General features: G+C 38.1%; 2 protein-coding genes across 2 annotated transcripts in view; both read right to left on the bottom strand.

The window, feature by feature from the left end:
• Positions 1-7,583, bottom strand: part of LOC130424656 (ribonucleoprotein PTB-binding 2-like) — a 44,455-nt gene extending 36,872 nt beyond the window's left edge. The window contains exons 1-2 of the mRNA XM_056750490.1: positions 7,212-7,583; positions 2,884-2,950 (exon numbers count right to left, since the gene is read on the bottom strand). Coding sequence (XP_056606468.1) covers positions 2,884-2,950; positions 7,212-7,463 — 319 coding nt within the window. The 5' untranslated portion in view covers positions 7,464-7,583. The remainder of the gene's footprint in view (positions 1-2,883; positions 2,951-7,211) is intronic.
• Positions 7,584-10,228: 2,645 nt separating this feature from the next.
• The window catches only part of LOC130424655 (VWFA and cache domain-containing protein 1-like), a 66,039-nt gene continuing 58,944 nt past the window's right edge, over positions 10,229-17,323 (bottom strand). Inside the window, exons 24-27 of the mRNA XM_056750489.1 lie at positions 16,317-16,478; positions 15,360-15,437; positions 14,118-14,219; positions 10,229-11,632 (exon numbers count right to left, since the gene is read on the bottom strand). Of these exons, the coding sequence (XP_056606467.1) occupies positions 11,385-11,632; positions 14,118-14,219; positions 15,360-15,437; positions 16,317-16,478 (590 nt within the window). The 3' untranslated portion in view covers positions 10,229-11,384. The remainder of the gene's footprint in view (positions 11,633-14,117; positions 14,220-15,359; positions 15,438-16,316; positions 16,479-17,323) is intronic.

Raw genomic sequence — 17,323 nt, 5'->3', positions numbered from 1 at the left:
TGATAATCAGTTATAGGGTTAGCACTAGACTATACTAAATACCTGTGTGTGAACCTGCAGCTGTATTTGTGCCAACCTTACAGTGTGCACACAACTACCTTTCAGGAGAGCTTGTTTCATCCACCATCGAACACCTGCCTGGAATTTTCAAGTGAACTTTATGGTGAACTATGTTTGGTGAAGTGTTTTAGATACTCTGCAGAATGGTGAGCTCGTTCAGGTGAATGTGATTTCAAAGAGACATTGTCCTGGAGTAACCTTCCTATTTTAGTGTTAGGTTTAGGGGTACATTTAGCAGACGCTTTTATCCAAAGCGACTTACAGAGAGGTACCCACACGGGGTAGTGACAGGATAAAGCCCGATTTTAGTTCTCCGTAGGACCTAGGCCGTAGCCTCTATGCCGTAGGTTACGTGTCGGTTTTCATTTACACTTCTGCGTCGTTGTCCGCGTCGACAGGCAATGACCACTAGGCGTCAGTGCCCCAAAGCGCTTGCGGCCCGCGTAGGGTCCCTGTTGAGTTGACGCATTGTTACATTTTTGGAGAGGTGCGCATAAGGCTACGGCGTAGGGTACGCGGCTCTGCGTACGCACGACTATTACTTGCGCTTAAGGCAGGGCTAGTCAACTGGCAGAGCCAATCTTCTTTCAATGGCCGCCTTAACATTTCAAATAAGTGGAGACTTAAAGAATGGTGTGCTATAAGAAAAAAGCATCCTGAGACTTAAAGTCCGAATTGTTGCTACATTCAATACAAAACTAATTACCGCGGCTCATCACATTTTTTTTTTTTTCATGATTTGTTCGGTCTGTCCTAGAAACTTAATGTTATTTACAACGTTATAATCGGCAATCCACAGCTACATGCAGTGGGTTTGCGCACGCGATAGGTTGCCATCCAAAACACGTCTTTGGCCCTTGAAAGCAACTTCAGGCAGGGTACTACATCACGTGAACTGTTGTCTCAGATAAGGGAAAAAATATGTTGTTTTTATTACTGCATTCATTATGTATGATTTAAACTACTATATTTACGAAAACAGTTCTTCATCTCTCTCCAGAACTTGCCCTTCCAAGGATCTGCCCTTCTAAGTGCATAGGACACATGAATGCAATTGGAATTCACCCGAAGTTGCTGAAGGAATTCAAGTTTCTTTCGCAGACCAAATGATTTGCTCTGCTTCGCGAGCCTCCGTTGACTGCGAGCACAACTCCCCAAACGGACGAGACGTTTATACTTGATGCGTTCGCCGTTGAGATATTCTTTAAAACGTCAGGGGGCGGACAAGCGAAATCGTCCTTTAAATCCCCAGGAAGTAGAGGAGAAGTAGGAATCTTACCGGAAATACGTCAGATCATTCAAGACGCCAGTTTAAAACCAAGGGGCAGGGATTACATTTGTGCTGAATGCATTAGCGTCTTTGACTTATTAATTCAACCATTATCTTCATAAATATCTTCTTGAAAAACAATGCCACCCACATCTTGGAAGTACTGGGAGACTGCAGGGGGTGAGTAAATTAACAGCAATTTCATTTTGGGGTAAACTAACGCATAAAATACAATTAAAAAGACAATATCAGTTTTAATTGAATGTCATGAAAAGGCACTAAAACTGGATGCAATATTGTTTTAAATAATGACCTAATAAGTGACAGCAACAAAAGCAGTATAAAAGGAACAGAATGCATTAAATAACAAAAATTCAAAATAACAGAAGAAATGATATGGTAAAAAACTGGCCCGCATTCTATTTATACTTGTGGAATCTGGCTCTCAAAGAATAGTAGTTGAAGACCCTTCTGTTAAGGTCTTGGGCTTGGGTAAATCACATCCTGCTAGACAAAACAGATGCATCTGATGAATGCTATTACACTGAAGTATTTGAGAGCTTTTTATCTAATGGTATTTTTCATCATCAAAATGTTTCATCTTTTGTTTTTTTAAAGAACATGTTTATGAATAATAACACCTTGTCATTGTGTCGTGTGCCAAAAACTATTTGCAAGTTATAAAAATAAAAAACCTTTTTTATTATGGCATTATTGAAGCCCCATTGTTTAGTAATTAGTTATTTGACAATGCTTGTTGTTCCCATCACAACAGTACTCATTCAAAACTGTGCATTCAGTGGAGAAATGTTCATTTTTTTTGTAGCTGAAAAGTCACTTTTGGGTAAATAAAACTTAAATTAAAATAGCAACTTGGCCCATCTCATGAAAAGGACACTTTACATTTTATTTTTACTAAACTGAATGTTATGAAGGTTAAAATTGTCCCAAATTAAGGAAGTAGTCTATCTGTCATGTTCAGGAAAAGGAGAGTCTGGAGCGATGTGCAAGATAACAAAATAAAACAACAAGAGAACAAAATCGTCCGTTTAAAACGGACAAGTAATTTAAAATACTACAATTCAATTTACTTAGCTAATAATTTAGTTATGGTATAATTTAGTTAATGTAAGATTATAGATTTACTTAACAATAGTTTTGTATTTTTTTAAAATCTATTTAAGTGTTAACAATCTTAACTAATATACTTACCTGGGGGTTTAAGATATAAGACAGTTATAAACATGCTTATTTGTTTCAATATTTCGTATATATTTATAAAGACATTTCACTGCCACATAAAGCAATAAAACTTTGAGCATCACTTCAGAAGTACAGGCAACATTTATGTATCTAAAGGGCTGAGTGAGACCTTTCGGCAAGATAGAACATTTCTCACAAAGTGCTCATTCAACGCGGTAGGAAATTAACATTTCATGTGCTGTAAGTACAGTAGGCAAAAGTGTGCTGAAGGAGGTCTGGATTCTGATGGCTCCGAGGGAGGAGAACCATTAGACATGAGAGCAGTAGAATGACTGAAGAAGGCCAATTACCTGTTCCTTTGTTCCGGTCCACGAAACAGTATTTTAGCTCGTACTCGCGTAGAATGTCATGGACCTCCTGTAAGGGGTTGAGATAGAGAGAAAGATGGGTGAGAATGCAGCTCTAAAAGCAGCACAAATGATGAATATGCATATGAAAATTGTCACAATTGTGCTCGGGCAAGGTTAACAGCAACCAGGCTAAATGTGAGCACGCCCTAAGACGTTTAGCCAGGTTTCTTAATTTTTCTTCTAACTAATTTTTTGGCTTAACTCTTTAAAGAACATTAAATGTACAGATGGTGTGGGCATGAAAATGAGGTGCCCATCTGCAGCCACAAAGCCACTGTCCACTGTTCCAGTATTATCAGATAAACACACACATATGCCGTGTCATAAATCTCTTCCTCTTCCCTTTTATGCACACAGCAGGCCCTGCTGTCAGATCTAGCACACGTGTTAAGGGAGATAAACCAGAGGTGCCCACACTGCCTTTGTGTTTTCACAAAAGGAACATCTAAAAGGACACACTTGAATTATGACAAAAAGGTAGTTCTGCATTCAGCAGGGGAAACAACATACTGAACAGTATGGGACCGCTATTGGCTGTGCTGGATTACACTTCTTTTTGAGATCTACTTTCATGACATTTTGGGGGAGACAAACAGTTCTTTGTAAGTCGCTTGTGTGAGATTGAAGTTATCTGCTAAAACACAAAGGTACCTGCTGGTTTGGAAAAATAAGGGAAGATCAGAAATGTGGAGGGACGTAAGTTTATGGTGCATAATATGATGACATTTTGTCACGAGAATACTATGGGTCAAAACTAGTATAACATTAAAGGAATAGTTCACCCAAAAATGAAAATTCTGTCATCATTTATTCACCCTCAAGTTGTTTCAAAACTTTATTAAACTCTTGGTCGTGTTGAACACAAAAGAAGATATTTTGAAATAGTAGGGACGCTAAACAAAGAACAACAAAATCTACAACAGGTTTGAAACAACATGAGGGTGAGTAAATGATGACACAATTTTCCTTTTTGGGTTAACTATCCCTTTAATCTCCTTCACTGTTTTCGAAAACTATCGAATAGACAAAACTTACATGCATTCTAATCTATATGCACTATATAAACTACATGTTTAATCCCAGACAAAGTGTGCTTTGTCTAATTCCCTTTCTCTCTGCTATTTCAAAGAGCAACATACTGCCCCCCCTGTCTCTATTAAAGTCACAAAGTAAGGTTGTCATCGGTTATGGGTGTCTCTTAACACAGCGCATAACACATCCATTACAAAAGCCCATAAATGGGTAGAAAGCTTAACAGAGACCTTTGGAGATGGATTAAGATGTCAGGACCAGCATCGGTGTGTGTGCATGTGTACAAACCTCCATAAAAAATAAATCAGTCTGCTACTAACATCTGGAATATTTGATGGCTAACAGAGATGGACGGGAAACTAAATGAATGTCCCTGGTCTTGTTCACCGGTGCGTTGTGTGTGCATGTAGCAGAGGTCACTCACTGTGCATAAGGTATATGAACAGACTGTCAGTGTTAACAAGAGGGAATTACAAAAAAGGGAAGTTAAAACAAAAAAAGGTCTGTTTTCAGAGTAAGAATAACCTTATACGTGCACTTGTTAATCATTTGATATTGCTCGTGTCTATTAAGAACTCAGAGACACTCTGTTCTCTCTAAGAACACAAGGACGAATTCTAAATGTGTCTTACTGTAGGTCTGTGACATTGATAAAAGCTGCTAACAGCACAATTTCAACCTGCTTTGGAGCAAGTCGAACAAACTACTGTGACTACACAATGGAGCTGGGTGCTATCTAAAACCCTTTTTATTTTTATACAACATTATAATGCATTAAAAAGTCCATATTGGAATTCTGAGTAATCTAACAAATAAATCACTTATGAGACAGACGGTGCTGATTCATGGAAATGAATTAAATTCACCCTTAACAACTCTAGCTAGCTAGACTTCTGTTTCTTAAGTATAAAGATACTTTCATACTCAAAATGAGCCACGAAAAGAGAAAGATTTCAGAAAGACTTAAATCCTTAAGAATCTCAATAGCAAAATTTGAAATTAAATTAGATAATTATAAAAATTACGAGGCTCATTTAAGTATTCAGTGCATTATTATAATTCAGCTCGGAATACCTTTTTACATTCAAAAGTTTTTGTACCTAAATGTGTTCAATAATTAACTAATGTTAAGACGGAAACAATTGCTAGCCATTGAAATATATGAATATGCATTTTGTATAATTTGGCCAGCAAGCATGATATCTAAGCATTCAATATATAATTAAACATTTTTGCAAAGCAAAACAACTACAATGACAACACATTGACCCCCACATAAGCAGGTGGTAATTTCCAGAAAACATCAGGATGCCCCATTTTAGGATGCTATACTAGCTCCAATAAACACATGAAGAAAGTAAGGAGTGTGTACATACAAGACCAGATAGTAGAATAGTGGTAAAATGCTGAAATGTGTAAAATCCTAGATAAAGCGTTTGACACGGGTGGTGTCCCAACTCAACGGCCAAAGAGATGGGAGGACAGAAGAAATCTTCATACGAAAGGGTATTGAAAACAATTGATTAACTAGTGACACAAGGAAAACATTGGAAATAACAATTTAATGACAACAATTGGACAGAATTTAAGATTTACTTTGAACGAAGGTAAACAAAACCCATTCGTAATGATTTTCTCAGTTTGATGCAGAGCCTTTAAATGTCTGAACTTCTCATTTTAAACATTCTGGCATTTTTGTTAATATTTTCCAAAATATCTGTATGTGGTAATGTTGTGAGCATTCAGAACGTGCACGGACCTCAGTGCACAACATCTGATAGTGACACCAAAACCAACAACACACTCAAGGAGGTGAAAAAGGAGAGAATAGTGCTGCCCAGAATATGAAGCCTTATAAAGGTTAACTGACTTTATTTCTCCTGCCCCCAACATGTGACTGCCCTGCTCCTAAATTATTCAGTATAAGGCACTTGTATGAATGACAGAGAGAGAGAGAGAGAGAGAGAGAGAGGGGGGGGGGGTGGATTTGCCCAACATGTGTTCTCACTGTTAAGATCACAGTGGTTTTGCGCACCTGACACTCGACCAAACTGCAACAAAGTGCAGTGCTCTCTCAGTTCATGTGTTCGTAATTCAACATATGCCTCACAGCACCGGAGACTGATAGAATATTGCACAATGATTAATCACCTCACAGAGCAATAATCACGATATTCGCGATATTACAGAGAAACCCTCGAATGTCAAAATGCACACTCAAAACGTAGCGCCATCTTTTCAGGAGATTAGATATTGACTTTCCGTGAAAATATTACAACTCCCTCGAGGTTCCAGGTACGCGATATGTTTACTAACATTAATAATGAGGTAAAACTTTGTAGGAAATGCCACAGGCTGCAGCGGGCACCTCGGCTTGAAATGAAAACATCTCCCACTCGCAGTTTCGCTCACCGACGTGCTGTTTTCTATGACTCAACCGTCGGACCTCTTGTCTGAATTCTTGAGCAAATACGCGTCGAGAATACACGTAACCACGACTAAACGAGCAAAAGAGGCGATGTTGATGTGTCCTGACAATATATCAGTTATACAAAAACAAAGATAAAAATAAATAACATACAGTCACTTTATTAGGTTTTAAATAAATGTCTAACAAATAATAAATGACAGTTGGTCGTTTATTTGGATGTTTGAATGACATTTTGAAATAACGGGAGACGGTGAGCAGCACATTTTTAGCGGAGCTCTAGCCGCGCCGAGCCGTCAAAGGTGCTTCTGTGGTGATATATTACTACTACTAAATATTTTACAGTTTTAGTTTTACTTTAGGGGTGCTTTTACACTACCCGTTTAGTCTTGTTTTTGAAGTGGATAATGTTTAGGGAAACACGCAAAACGGTATGTAGGTTATTCCATCCACGTCAAAAGTTTAGCTTTGATGTCATTGCTATGTAAATAAATATAAAGTAACGTTATTTGTTACCTCCTAATATCCTTTTTCCAACTAACAGTTTTTAAAATGATACTTATTGGTAACTTACGATGTTAGGTCGTCGTCTTTTTATTTATTTTGGCTGAAATGCATGAAGTGTAAATTAGCAGTTGTGCGCGTAATATCAGGTGAATTGTTTAACTTATACACTGAATTTAACTTACATAAAAAAATTGTTTACGCGCCCTAAACAAACTCACCTGTAAAGGTATTCTCTTTTTTCAAAGAAACTAGTGAACAGTGTAACTTTCACCTGTCATGCTGATATATTCAGTCTCTCTACCTGGTTAGTGGTGTCCTGTGGCAAATTCTTAATAAGGATCTTCCTCCTGTTGCTCAGCTCTCTGCGAGTTTTCTGCAGTCGTCTTTCGATCTCCTCCGGATCCAGTTCCGGTAGATCTCGGAGGATGGCGATCCCCTCGGATGCTGCGTCCTCATCCTGTCGGCTCGCGGGGCTGTCGGAGTCCGCGTGAGGTGAATTTTCCCGCTTTGTCGCGTGTACGCACGGCGGCTGGATGGATGGAGCGGCCGCCATTTTGCAGCGCTCGTTGGAAAGTGAGTCGGAGAGAGCGGATAGGTGGGCGTCTGTGTGCCTCTAGTCAAACCCATCGACGGCGCACTTGAAAGAAGTGAGGATCATCCCCACCACAGTACAGCTGGCGACCTCCACCGATAGAAACCTAAACTCGTCCTGCCTGCAAGGCTGCCTTGCGTGTGAGGACAACCTTGAAAGCATCTTTAAAAATATATAACGCACTTAATTTGATAAGAGCAATAGCATGAGGATTATTGCAACAATGAAAACAACTCGAGGCATCAGTTGTCATTCTTTAATAGTAGTTGCTGAAATGTTTTGGTGTATACGTGCACAAGTTGATATTTATGGTTTAAACAAATCTCGTGCGCTTGGAGAGATAAATGGTATATAGGCATATCTGGAGAAATCGCGGGGATAGGTCTTTAGATTCGTTATACTTGATGCGATGTAGGAATGAATGACTTTTGCCGCCTCTCGTGGGTGTGCTAAATGCCATCTTCTGGCAGACTTTATCACAGGAGTCCTTATAATGTCCCTGAATGAACGCTTTCAGGGTTTAGCTATACAACCCACATCAACATTATTTACAGACCGTCTGACTCGGACTCTTTAAGAATCGGGACAGCCCATTGTGAAAACACCCCACTCTTCTGGATCTAATTTTGGACACATTACCGATAAACAAATAAAAGTTTAAAACATAGAAAGTGTACAATTGTAATGGAGATTGTATTGTTTTAATAGAAACTATTATCTGAAGCAATTATATAGGCCCTAATGATTTTAATGATTGACAGCTGGTGTTTGTTAAAGAAAATATAGAAATATAGATGTTGCGTTGTTTTGGACAGCAGTACGCATTAATAAATCCACTATTCTCTACGATTCCATCGCCGTTATCAACCTTAGAGGAAACTCACATACAGGTAGATGTGCGTTCGGCTCAATTACCTGAGCATGAACCCACGGCCGTGTCTAACGCATGTGATTCAGCGCCTCTCTGAGTGGGATTGAGTGGAGACCAGAATAATTCAATGGCTCAGAAAAGTAGCGCGTGGGCGCGCGCGCGAGTGCCGGAGCCAGCAGATCGCGCATCTGGGACGTGCTTGTGTTTATGTGAAGGGATGATGGGAACCTTGAACCCCTCGCCGCGAGCAGCGCCGAGTGTGTGTGGGCGGCGGTATGTGTGTGTGTGGTCCTAACCACTGGCGATTATTCATTTGTGCGTAGACTTTCGTGTAAATTCAAAACCGATGTGCATACAAAATAAATGTAAAAGTGTTCGTTAGAGTATGTAAAAATGCAAGAAATAGATCTTTCAAGAACCTAAAATGATATTTAGGGAACCAAAATAGCTCACAAAGAACGCTTTTGGGAGCCCAATTGTAAAGAGTGCATGCATGCATATTATTAAGAGGCATAACAGAAGCTCAAACGATAAGGGGATCCATCTATCCCTTTATGGCGAATTGTCCCCAGTGAGGTAAAATCGTCTGTGTTCATTTGGACCTCAGATGCACCTTCACAAATCTCTCCTGTACCTCCCTTACGTCCTTGTGCGCAAATGCTCCGTGATCGCGACAGCGCGCGCGGAATGCCCTGCACTTCACACGACCTTTAGTTGTGTGCGCGCGTGCGCGCGTGTGGTCCCGAGACAGAAACTGTAAATGTAGGTCAGAAATAGTCTGATGATGTCCTGAAGGAGGTTGTTTGAGATAGGGCTCATTTGTTAATCTAGCCCCATTAATGCCTATGTTTGGATATTCGTTTTACACTTTACCACTACTAGTATATCGATGCAGTAACCAACATGAGAGACCAGAAAAAAAGTTTTCGCAGTGTTGGTGGTAAAAGGTATATACCCTGAACGGATATATAATAATCATATATAAATCAGTTTGGTTCCAAAATGTCCGAAATTATTCAAAAATCCTGTTTTTCATTATGTTACCATGTTTTCGTGCTTTTAATTGTGTTAGTTAGCTGTATTTTTGAGTAATTGTGGCTTACATTAAAACAAACCAACTGCAGTTTGATTGATATTAATTGGAATGCACCAAAAACATGATTTTTTTTAACAACTTTGAAGACAGATTTATCTAATTTAGGAACCAAACTCTTCAAATACACCCCAAACGTTTGAAACAAATGTAAATTGAGCACCACAATATAAAGTGTATTTGAAATATGACCACTAAGTAATGAAATTCATTTCATAAAACACTTAAATGAAGCTAATTAAGAATATTATTTATGATGCTGAATGTAAATACAAACACCATGTGTAGTGTTATTATTGGTCATATTGACAGCACTACAAGTAACAATGAATGACCAGATGAATCACAGTTGTGTTAAAAATGTGATTTTCTTTTTTTCTGCAGATCACAAAAGAAGATATTTTGAAGAATGTTGGTAACCAGACAACATCGGCTCCCTTTGACTTTCGTTGTATGGACACGAAGGAGAAAGTCATACAGGTTTGGAACAGCACGGGGTGAATAAATGACAAATACTATTGCTTTAAAATAGTTGTCAAACAGTGTTAAAACCTCTATATCAGATATCTGCCATTGTAAGAGAACTAAACAGAAATGATGAAACTGACTTCTAATGTGTTCTGAATGTGTGAATCAGTGAGTAAACAAAGATAGAATTTTCATTTTTGGGTGAACTTTTGTGGAACAATAAAGAAACACGACAGCTCCCATTAACAGAATTCAATAAAACCATGACAAAATAAAACACTCCTGGCCAGGATAAAAGGTTTGTAGTGTGTGACACATTTATAGCTACTTTGTTAAACTTTAGATGTATATACACGGTATATCATTTCATTCTGAAAACAATAGTCACAGTCCCTCTAAAATCATGAAAGCACATCGTCTACACTCGGCAGACAGGCAGCTGAATGAAACTGTAAATGGGTTTAGAAGGATTTGAAAAATATCACGGCATTCCATCAATACTGACTAATGACTTAAAAAAATAACATTAATGGATTTAATCCGTCTGTACCATCACGCATCCGTACACACGATCACGTAAACAAGAACACGCATTCTTTCTCACAACGAATGCAAAATAATCGGAGCAGACAAAAAAACAATGAGAGCTTATACACACAGTGGTGAGACAGCATAGTCTCTCTCCCAGTCATCTTTAAAATATTTCAAATAACTGTCATTGGGTTTGGAGACTAAACCCATGTGGCCCAGACAACCTTGGTCATGTTGCACTGTCTGAAGATAAACCTTCTCACACCGTCACAAATGATACACACAAACGGAACTAGCAAATCGGAGAGTGACAGTTCCTCTGAAAACAGCACATTTCCAAGACTCCAGTCGCAGATGGTCGGACTCTCTCTGATGTGCAGCACAGGCATTCATGTCTTTTGTGCCTTGAAATTCTTTGTTTACCCACAGGAAAAGCTCATGGCACGTGTATAACACGAATGTGCCATGAATCGAATCCTTCACGTCTGCTACGCAGTCTAGTAAAGGGAAAAACTGGGGCCGCATCCTAAAAAAGGACTCAGCGGGCCATGATATTCAGTCAGTCAATATCATTTTTTTCCCATTCATTTATCTCCAGTTAAATAAATAGTAGAAAAATATTCCTTTAATCTTCATTGTTTTCTTGGAAAAAGAAATCTTAAGGAGCTTTGTATGCACCTGCTAACTCCACTCCCTAAATGTCTCTAAAGAGGCCAACTGTTTGCCCCATAGTCACATACCGAATTGCCCACTATCAACTACCCATCACCAAGTTCCCATGAGAGAGGGAGTTCTGGTTCTCTCCTCTCTTTGGAGGATGCAGGGACCAGAGGGCTGGAGCTGTGGTGATGGATATAGAGGCAGGGTTGGAGATCAGTGGCATCAAGGTTGGTGGTTCGGGAGTCACAGGTGGGCGGGATCAGCACTCGGCATCTACGCTGTGCACGGTTACGGCCGCCTGGAGATGGTGCGTGTGCAAGTGAAGGGGGTGGTGTGTGTGGGGGTGCCGATACGGGTAGAACTTGTGGCTGAGAAGAGCAGCTGTCTGGGGAGGTGTATCCAGGTCAAGGTCCTCATCGTGATTGCCCACGTCAACACCCGCTGACAGAGGATCGTTGTTGCACGGCGGGTTCTCGCTGTCCTCTTGAGGGCTCATGGTGCTGTAACCTGGGTATAAATAAACAAGAATCCTAGTCAAGTCGAGAAACTTACACAACAAGAAAAGCGAAGACAAATCAACAGAAAGTTAAAATCATGCTATGAACTTACTTTTGAGTCTTTAATGTTATAATCTTAAAGTCCCAGTGAAATAAAAAATGACAATTCTTATTTTTTCATGAAATATTAAAGCGTTTATAGTGAATCGCTTATCAATGAGTCATTTTCTTTTTAAGATTAATGTTCCCTCGCGCCCTCACTATTTATCTGAAATGACATAAATTAGTAGGCTTGCCCGGAGCATCCGTTAACTCCTACCCTTCAAATGTCAGTCTGCTACCAGTTTAAAAATGTAAAATTTCAAAATCAATGTAACAGCTGTTTTACACATCCAAACAATTCGCAGTGAAAAACACAAGCCACACCTCCTTTGAAATTCCTTTTCACTTGGAAAACGATCGCAACTTCCGGTTCACGTGGAGTTTTAACAGTTTTTTAAACTAAAGAAGAAATCTTTTAATTGCTTCTAATCTTACCATCCGCAGATACAGTATAAATATTATGTTTAATGATTTAAAACAAAACTAAAATATAAATCTATATAATAAAATACATTCATATTTAAGTTTAAAAATGATGGTTTGGTAATAAGCATACAAGCATCTTTCTCTGTGTTCATCAATACAAAGATATTTATATAGGTTTGGAACAATTCAAAGTTTTTAGGTGAACTATCCCATAATGTTTTGGAGGCGTGGTTTTAGGTCTATCTAAATAAATTTTCTTCTGCAAAACCCTAACAGTTCCTTTTAAGCAAACAATACTTAGTAAGTGACAGTAAGATGAAATAGATTAAATAAATAATAGACTTGACAGTTGCAACTAAATGCACACAATATAAAAGAGGAGCTCCTAAATCGGTTAAATTTACGTATGTTACTAAACAACATCCTGAATAAAATGAATGAAGGTACAATATAGTGGAGAAAGGTCCTGTCCTGCTGTCAAGAGGCCAAATGTCTAGCCGCATGTGACGCGATTTAAAACAGGATGAGAGGTGAAGGAAAGGTCAAAAACCTCTCATGATCCTGACTTTGATCAATGTTTGTATGAGCTGACTTAGAGAGCATATAAAACAGTATGTGTGCCAGACAGTTTCGAAGACTACAGAATAAACAAATCATGATCCCAACAATTGAAATGTTATCTTAAACATTTAATTATGTCTAAATTTATGACACACATTATATAACTTCAAAATATTTGCCCCTGTACTTTCATTTTAGTGTTCTACCACAGAAGAATAAGCTCTTAAAGGAATAGTTCACCCAAAAAAAAAAATTCTGTCATCATTTACTCTCCCGGAAGTTCTTTCTAACCTACGCACATAGATTTTCGCAAAGAAGGATATTTGGAAGAATGTTTGTAACCAAACAGTTCTGGTGCACTATTGACTACCATAGTAGGAGGAAAACCCACTACAATAATCAATGGTGCCCCAGAACAGATATTTGGGTGAACTATGCCTTTAAGTAGGTTGATTTTTTTCATGGTATGGAGATGGTTTCTGACTAACTGTTCGATTTTACTGAGCCAAAGTTAAATTAGGTTTGCCTAATGTGGCCATCACGTCATTACAGTCTGCTTTGAAACAATCGATATTGTGAAAATAAACCTGAAACTGAGAATCAGCTTTAAAATTGTATGAACTGACTGAAAATCTTTGAAGCTGGATCAAGATCTATCCCTAAAACATATCAAAGAGCCAAGTTTGCAAGTAGATCTAGGATCTGTTCCTTGCAAAAACACACATCTCTTGTTTGCTTTAAATCTCAATCTAAAGCTGCTCGTATCTTTCAGTTGCTCGTGGCGAAAAACCTGCGTGTTGGTGGAGCGGCAATGAGTCAGAGCACACAGGAAAAGGCTTCAACGTTGTGTTCTCGCATACACACACGAGCTCAAAAGCCAAATCGATATTTCTTTAAAACGGCCCCTAAAGCTGGATGACTGAGCAGCCAGTGGGAGGTGACCTTTAACCCAGCCAAATAAAAATACAGCATAGAAACTTTCGATAGACTTTCTGTACGAGATCTTTGCCATCTCTAACTGTTCCAGCTATCTTTCAATCTACCCACTTCTTTGCATTTTATTCCTTTAGTTATCACGTTGCACCTCTCCTCGTGGAATAGGGCTGCCCTTTCTCCTCTTGCCGGTTACACAATGAATTCTAGAAAGCCTCGTCCCTGAGGGGAAGGCAGATTTAGCATTGCACCGTGGACTGTAACCCAAGCCTTGAGATGCCAATGAAAAAGAGGTTAAACACAAGCGTACACTAAGGTCCCGGGGTTGGCTTTGCTTTATTTCTTTAATAAAACTCGTCCTATGTAAGGCACAATATTTTAGGTTTCCCACCTTTGAGTTTATCAGTGATCCTTTTCAAATCTTTTCAAATCTCTCCTTTTCCTTTAGAGTTAAAGAGAAGAGAAATTCTTACCGTGGTCACTTTCTGTCCCTGACCGGCCCCAGTATCTCCGCCTGCGTTCCGGACTGTGCGTGTGCCTTTCAATAACAGCGGCAATGAATCGAGTGTTGCTAACTGCAAAGACAGACAGAGAAAGGGAGCCAAACGGTCATATAAAAAGAACACACTTGGGTCGGTAGATGATCGTGGTATGAAGTAAACACCGATATTTCTAATAAAGTCAGTTTATACTAGACATGAACTTTCAGTGTTGAGTTAAACTTCAAAAGGTCAAATCACAGGATGTTTCAGATTCAACAGCTACAATAAGCTCAACTGAAAGTCTTTGTAGGATATCAACTTTATGGAAAAGTCAAAATCGTAACACTTTCCTTGAAGCATGTATATATAATGCAGTAGTTTTAAAGCATTGTAATGCACCTTTTAATGCAGTTAATTATTACAGTTAAAACATTATAACACTTAGCAATTCATTGTTATACTAAACATTTTAAATTGGTTATACTTCTTGTATACATACAATGCAATTCAACACACATTATGAAGAATTATAATGCATTTTACACTTTAATTACTCTTTATACATACATGCTTCAAGGAAAGTGTTACCAAATTCTTTTTATAAAATCAAACAAATTTCAAGACATTTATTGCATTTTGATTGTTTTATAAACCGAAATTGCAACATTGCTTTAATGCTCCTGTAGACCTCTTCTAAGAGCATGTGTTTGTATTTTATATTTCCGTTCAAAATCATTCATTTCGAAATCTTTCCTTTAATCATTTAAGATCTTATTTCCATATTCATTGATTTTGCATTTCTGTCAATAGATTATCCAAAAAACACATATTGGACCTTTAAAAGGCTTGTGATATATATTACATTTTTTTATATAAAACATTAACAAATGGAGAGCATTATAATAAAGACCCAGACTAACCCATAAAGCTGTTTCAGGCAATTAGCCAACAGGAATGAAACGGTACTATTGTTAGCATGAATGTGTGCTCTCTGCTCTAACAGAATAAAACATCCCGTCACACACAGAGACTGGAGGATTATTATCCATTTGAAATCTGATGCATTGAATCAGTGAAAAACAGCATTAACTGTACCAATTATAATACAGCAGATCTGATGTACTTACACAAGTATAATTACTTCATTCAGTATAATTACTAATGCTGAAATGGGCATTAAAGGTATTATGTTTGTTACTCAATGCCAGCGAGGCGAACGGACGGGAATCGTACTTATTCCTCTGTCATCATGACTGTCTTCATCTCTGTCATCTCGCTCGTTGTCCAAGTTTGACATCCGCACGGACATCTCTGGAGAGAGAGGCGATTAGAAAAACAGAGAACAGCGAGGGTTACGTTAAAGTGATAGTTGAAAAAGTCTGTCATCATTTAGTCATTTTGAACCTTTATGACTAACTTTCTTACGCAGAACACAAAAGAAGATCTTTTGATAAAAGTTGGTAACCGAACAGCACTGGCCCCCATTCACTTCTATTGTATGGACACAAAACCAATGCAAGTCAATGGGGGCCAGTTAACAACATTCTTCAAAATATCTTCTCTTCCATTCTGCGGATGAAAGAAAGTCATAAAGGTTTGAAATGAGGGTGAGGAAATGATGACTGAATTTTTTTGGGGGGGTTAACTATCACTTTAACTCAAAATCTGTCGTTATAAATCAATATGACGTCAATAGGACTCAATTTCATAGAGTTTACTTTGGATGCTTTTATTCTCTGAATGTTCAAAGAAAAAAACTGCACATGAGTTGAATGTAAGATTCCAGTCTACTCAGTAATGCAGACACAGACTAAAGGTGCTCCATCTCAGACAGTTATGTAACCTCAAAACAGATGAATATAAACATATTCACAGAAACATAGTCTGATTTAGAAGTCATTTAAAATGCAATAGACCATCAAGTCATAGTCAACAGCTAGAAACGCAAGATTTTGAATATACTTTAATGATAAAACAATAGAAGCAATTTATCTCTCTTCCCTTTGGCGACCAACTGTAATTTTCAATTAGTTCAGAAAGTATGAAAGATATTGTTACACAGCTTTAAAATAAGGTGTGTAATTCTGTACCACTAGGGCCAAAAATGTCTTGAAATCCCTAGTAACCACATTACAGGCTGATCTTTTAAACATATGTTATTACAAGTCAAGTGTCCAGACTGTAACAAACCTTGTGCAGCCAGAGGGGACATGTGCTGATGGCTGCGACGGTGGATCTGGTGCCTGTAGGCATACACAGCCAACACCAGCACCATGATGCATCCCATAATCCCTCCTGCCACCGGTCCCACTGGTGCACTCTTGATCATGTTGAGAGGTGCCACCTCCTCATCTGCACAGAGATGAAGAAATGCCAAAAAATAATGTAAGACATGACAAATTAGAGGAAACAAACACCATAATATAATATAATATACGCTGTCGAAAAGTCCTCAAGGTAAAATGTGTGACTCATGAAACTACCCATAATTCTGACTCCTGTGTCTAAATTCAGCATCTAACTTTTACGATACATGTTTGTATCAATCACACAGACTAAACGTAATACACACATAAACATAGTAATAATAAAGCAACAATTTACATAAATGCTGTTTAATAAAACAGATCGTTTGACTGTGAAGTCTTGTGCAAAGTCATTAATAAACAAAATTCTATTCAATAAGCAAATTATTTTAAAAGCATTGCACAGTTTATAAATCATATTAAGTCACACCAAGTCATAATCTGGCATCCACAAACAGTCTAAACAAAGTAAGTATGCAACTACAACATATCCAAGGGTTGCATAACATATTGAATAACAATATTCATATCATAATGGTTTACAATATTCATCATTTAAGATTTTATTTGTCACATACACAGTTATATAGAGAATATACAACCAGCAGTGAAATGTTGGTCAGGTCATCTCCAATACAAACACAAAAGAAAAATACTCATAGTATAAAGATAAAGGTATATATAGTTTATGATAGAAGTAAACTGTAAATAACAGGAATGTGCAGACAGATAGTAAAACAAGGTGGTTACTTAGGAGCAACAAATATATTAGGGCGGTCAACGTTAACGCGTTAACGCATGTAACTTCTTTTTTCAGATTAACGTTAAAAATATTTAATACAATTAACACAGGATCCGTTTGTTGTCTCATCCTTCGTCTAGGTTACATTA

This window comes from Triplophysa dalaica, chromosome 6, assembly GCF_015846415.1.
Source record: "Triplophysa dalaica isolate WHDGS20190420 chromosome 6, ASM1584641v1, whole genome shotgun sequence".
Taxonomy (NCBI): Eukaryota; Metazoa; Chordata; class Actinopteri; order Cypriniformes; family Nemacheilidae; genus Triplophysa; species Triplophysa dalaica.
This window is presented reverse-complemented; position numbering and strand designations above follow the sequence as displayed.